The 4,826-nt window shown below is 57.7% G+C and overlaps 1 protein-coding gene across 1 annotated transcript; it reads left to right on the top strand.

Annotated features, from left to right (window-relative positions):
• Window positions 1-1,176: 1,176 nt before the first annotated feature.
• On the top strand, window positions 1,177-4,587 carry EVX1 (even-skipped homeobox 1). The gene is made up of 3 exons (XM_059819101.1): window positions 1,177-1,609; window positions 3,109-3,359; window positions 4,057-4,587. The coding sequence occupies exons 1-3, from the start codon at window positions 1,177-1,179 to the stop codon at window positions 4,585-4,587; spliced, it is 1,215 nt and encodes a 404-aa protein (XP_059675084.1).
• The last annotated feature ends 239 nt before the right edge of the window (window positions 4,588-4,826 follow it).

Raw genomic sequence — 4,826 nt, forward strand, 5'->3', positions numbered from 1 at the left:
CGGTACAAGGTCCCTTATTTTCAGACAAGTGCTGTCCAAATGGTTGCCCTTGTCATTTCTGCTTTAACAACATCTGCTAGCTAGCATAAGCTTTGGCCTTGATAACTTGCATTTCTCTGAGCCTGAATTTTTCTTGGCAGACCTTCTTCTTGGAGTTTTTCCTCCTGAAAGCAGATAATAATTTATGCAAAACAATTAATTAAAAAGAAGAAAGGGGAGGAGACGTAAAAACCCTCTTAAAAGCGCAAGAATCGCGGAACAAATGGCAACTGCGAAGGAAGAAATAAGAGTAAGCAACAGACAGCAGATAGTCAGAATAACTACAGCTACGAAAAGTGAAGTAGTTGTATCTTTTCAGCTGTAAAACGCAATAAATATGTAACCGCATTTCCAAATTGTAAACTAAGGTTTTAATATCAGTCAATAGAAAGCAGTAACAGTGATACGAATAGGAACCGATATTGAACCAGAACAAGAAGTCAAGGCTATTTCTGCATTCAGATGTCAGCAGCGCATTTCCTTATCCTCGAGTTTGCAAAGGATTCTTAAAGCCTTATATATGCAGTTATGCGGAAGCTGATTGCCAGCAATAAATAATGCATCCAAGGAAGAGGCTTGAGTACGTATCTTCTCACTTCCAGGATGCGGCTAGGGATCTTCGCCTCAATTCTACATCAAGGTTGTGGCTTAAAGCAGTCAAAAGGCTATTTAATTGTCAGGCAAGGCTTCCCCCTGCGGAACTCTCTCCGCATGTTACAACCTCTTTGCAGCTCAGCTCCGTATGCATCTCTCTTTCACACTTCCCTCTCCATCTCGGGCTCCTACACCTGGTGCATCACGCATTTAGCCCATTAGCTCCGGCTCTTCCTTTCATCTTCCCCATGGCAGACGTTTCTATTTATCCACTGGCAATCAATGTGTGGCGTCACCGGTGGTACTGTAATGACGACTGCACCATTGAGGATGACAGCTTAGAAAGAAGAGGGCAATGGTGATCCCTCCCAGAGCAGCACAGCAGAGTGTAGCGCTCGCATCACAAGGTCACCCTATCTCACCGCTTGCTCCTCTGCATTGGCAGGAGAGGGTTGCTGGGTTTGCACAAGGCTGGGGCGGGAGCGGGAGGGAGGGGGGGAAGAGATCTGGATTTTTTTCCCCCCTCCCTTAAGCAAAGCCACAATGGAAACCAGGAAGGAGATGGTGATGTTTCTGGAAGGGACACAACTTGGCGCTCTAGTTGGCAAGAGGGTGCCTAATTTGTCCGAAGCAGTGGGGAGCCCCGCTCCGGAGCCGCAGGAGAAGATGATCCATCGGAACTGCCTCAGCCCCAGACCTGGCCCCTTGTCGTCCCGGGAGAGAGGAGGAGGAGGAGGAGGTGGCGGAGAAGACGAAGAGGAGGTGGAGGTGCTGCCAGGGACAGGGACGGTGCCGGAGAGCCGCTCTGCGGCGGCAGCACTGCTTTCGGCCGGACAGCAGCCCCCCGCCCCGGAGCCCCCCTCCAGCAAAGGGCAGCAGAGCAGCTCGGACACCGAGTCGGATTTCTATGAGGAAATCGAGGTGAGCTGCACCCCGGACTGCGCCACGGGGAGCGCCGAGTACCAGCACAGCAAAGGTACCCAACTCCTTCCCATGCCTCCAGCCCCCCGCCCGCTCCGGGGCTGGGGGGCAGCACTGGGGGGGCGGCGGGGGGGTGCCGGAGGGGGTCTTCCCTCGCCAGCTGAGCGAGGGGCAGCGAAGTCGGGGCGTGTGTGTGGGGATCTCCTTTCCCGGCTGATTCCTCAGCTCCCTGCCACCGAGAGGCTTGTTTGGGAGTCAGAGGACACGACACCGGGCAGCCCCCGCGTCCCTGGAGGGGAGCCAGGCTTCCCGCCGTGGATGCATCAGGTCTGCAGCTTGTCCCGTAGGACCCCCTTGGCCAAGACCGCCACCCACTCTCCTCCCTCCATCTTTTTATTTTTTTATTCTTCCCCTTCGCCTGGACAGTGCATGCTCCAGGAAATCCCTTCCGATCCTCCCCACCGGCGGGGTTTTTTGTTATGTGTTGGGGCGGGGGGAGCAAGATCAAACGGGTTTTCTGGCCGAGAGCTGTTTGTGGTTTTGCAGGGTGAAATGTGCCCGGGCGAGTGCGGAAGCGCCCATAAAGACCGTAAAATCGCTCGCCGACTCCTGCCTGCCCCAAGTGCGGCAGCGAGGTCCTTGTTTGCACGTTGGGTTTAAAAAAAAAAAAAAAAAAAAAGCGGAGCGGTCCAAATTGCCTTGTCACTTCTATGTCTCGGTGGCGCCAGCTCGGAAATGGTCCCAATGAATTAATTGCCTTTGGTCTCGGGCACAATGAGGGAGAGTTGCATTTGAAAGCAAACGCAGCGGCCAGGCCCCTTTTCCCCCTGCCCCCACTCCTTATTCCCACCTTCCCAGGGCGGCAGAGACCCCCCCCACCCCGACAACAACCCGCTTCTCCCCCCTCCCCATTCCTCCGTCACTTCAAGAAGAAGCGGGGAAGCGCGGAGAGCGCTGTCTGCCCTCCCTCGTCCCTTAGAGGCTCGTTGAAAATACCCCATCCTGGGCTTTGGAGGCTGAGCGGAGAGTCCCCGAGGCCTCACCTCCCCCTCGGAGGGAGCAGGGTCCCTGCCTGCCGGCTGCTCCGCTCCTGGGCCCTTGCTGGGCTGGAGGAAGGGGCCGCGGAGCCCTGCGGCTCGGGCAGTGGGCACACCTGCCTTTCCCAGCCGCTCGGGGTCGGAGGATGCTGCGGCGGCCGCCTCCGGCTTCACAGTGCGGGAAGCGAGCGGGGCGGGGAGCATCGAGCAGACACTCCCAGAGCGGTGTGTGTATGTTTGTGCGTGGTGGTGGTGGTGGTGGGGCAGGTAGCCTTCCAGCCAGAGTGAATAAGCACCCGTCAACCCCTTAACGGCTGCTGCATCCCCTTCTCCCTGCCCTCCCCCCGGTCCCTCTTGGATGTCTCCCCAGCATCCTCGGTACACCCGCGCAGGCACAGAGCAGGCGAATGGGGAGGGATGAGGGGAGAACGGAGGTCGCTGGGGAGGCGGGCGGGGAGCATCCCTCCGTGCCCGCCCGCCTCCGAGCGTGTGTCTCCTCTCCGGGCTCCCCACGCAGGGCCGTGCTCCGAGGCGCTGGCCGGCAGTCCCAGCGGCGGGGGGGACCACCCCAAGGGCAGCGGAGGCAGCGGCGGCTCCCAGGGCTCGCTGGCCTGCAGCGCCAGCGACCAGATGCGCCGCTACCGCACCGCCTTCACCCGCGAGCAGATCGCCCGGCTGGAGAAGGAGTTTTACCGGGAGAACTACGTGTCCAGGCCTCGGAGATGTGAACTGGCGGCTGCTCTAAATCTGCCAGAAACCACCATCAAGGTACACACAGCTCGGACATGTTTCCAATTAGCACGATATAAATCTATATGGCCAAACTTCCTTGCAAAACTCGGGAAAGCACAACCCTCCCCCCCCCCGCCCCTTTCCTAGCCCTGCCCGCACCCTGCAGCAAGCAGCAGTGCGGGAGAGGGGATACGGCTCCCGGAGCCATCCCAGCCAGCGCCGCTAATCCGGCCTCTCCCTAGCAGATTATTTTTAATCCTCCCTCCAATCCAGTCCAAACGTCGCTCAGCTCTTGGGGGAAGGAAATGGAAGCCAGCAGCAGATCTTGTTTTGATCTCGCTTTGCTTTGCCTTTTCAAAAACATTTGTACAATGAAAAGAAAAACGATAACAATAATCCCAGGTAGTTCTGGCTGCAAAACAGCAGCAAGGAGACAGAGCTGCCGGGCTTGCCCGGAGCCGGCGGGGGTCAGCAGGACAAGCCCTAGCAAGAAGAAAGGAGCACAAGCACCCTAAAAGGGCTGCTCCACTGGGTCTCCCTGTAGATTTATAGGAGCTTAACTGTTCCCTCCGTACGTGATGACAACTCCCTCTGGGAGGGAGAGCTGGCGCCGGTCTCCGCTCGCCGGCAGACCCGCTCCCGCCCGCGCCGCCCCGGGGCAGTGGCCGGTGCCGTCGGTCGGGCGGAGCGGGGCGGCGGCGGGTGACGGCTCTCGCCTCCCCTCTCCCCGCAGGTTTGGTTCCAGAACCGCAGGATGAAGGACAAGCGACAGCGCCTGGCCATGACCTGGCCTCACCCGGCCGACCCGGCGTTTTATACCTACATGATGAGCCACGCGGCGGCCACGGGCAATTTGCCCTACCCGTTCCCCTCCCACCTGCCCCTGCCCTACTACTCCCACATGGGCATCGGCGCCACGTCGGCCTCCGCCGCCACTCCCTTCAGTACCCCCCTGAGGCCGCTGGACACCTTCAGGGTCCTCTCCCACCCCTACCCGAGACCAGAACTGCTGTGCGCCTTCAGGCATCCCTCTCTCTACCCTGCCCCAACTCATGGACTCAGCAGCGCCGGGGGCAACCCCTGCTCCTGCCTGGCTTGCCACGGCGGCCAGTCCAACGGGCTGGCGCAGAGACCCTCCGGATCAGACTTTACCTGTTCGGCCACAACCAGGACTGACTCTTTCCTCACTTTCACGCCCTCTGTGCTGAGCAAAGCCACCTCAGTTTCCATGGACCAGCGAGAAGAAGTACCTTTAACGAGATAAACCTGCGCCTCAGGGCTATTAAAAAGTCGCCCCTTTCCCGGGCTTCTCTTCGAGTTAAAGTACCTACAGCCGATGTTTATTTAATCGTGTTCTCTCCCCAGAAGTGAACACCTACGGGGAAAAAAAAAAAAAAAAGACTAAAAATAGCTCGGTCTTAAAAGGATTTACATTCCAAGGGGAAAAAAAAAAAAAGGAAGAAGGAAAGAAATGACGAGCGATTTATCTCTGAGGAGGATTTT

The sequence above is a fragment of the Gavia stellata genome, chromosome 6, assembly GCF_030936135.1.
Source record: "Gavia stellata isolate bGavSte3 chromosome 6, bGavSte3.hap2, whole genome shotgun sequence".
NCBI lineage: Eukaryota > Metazoa > Chordata > Aves > Gaviiformes > Gaviidae > Gavia > Gavia stellata.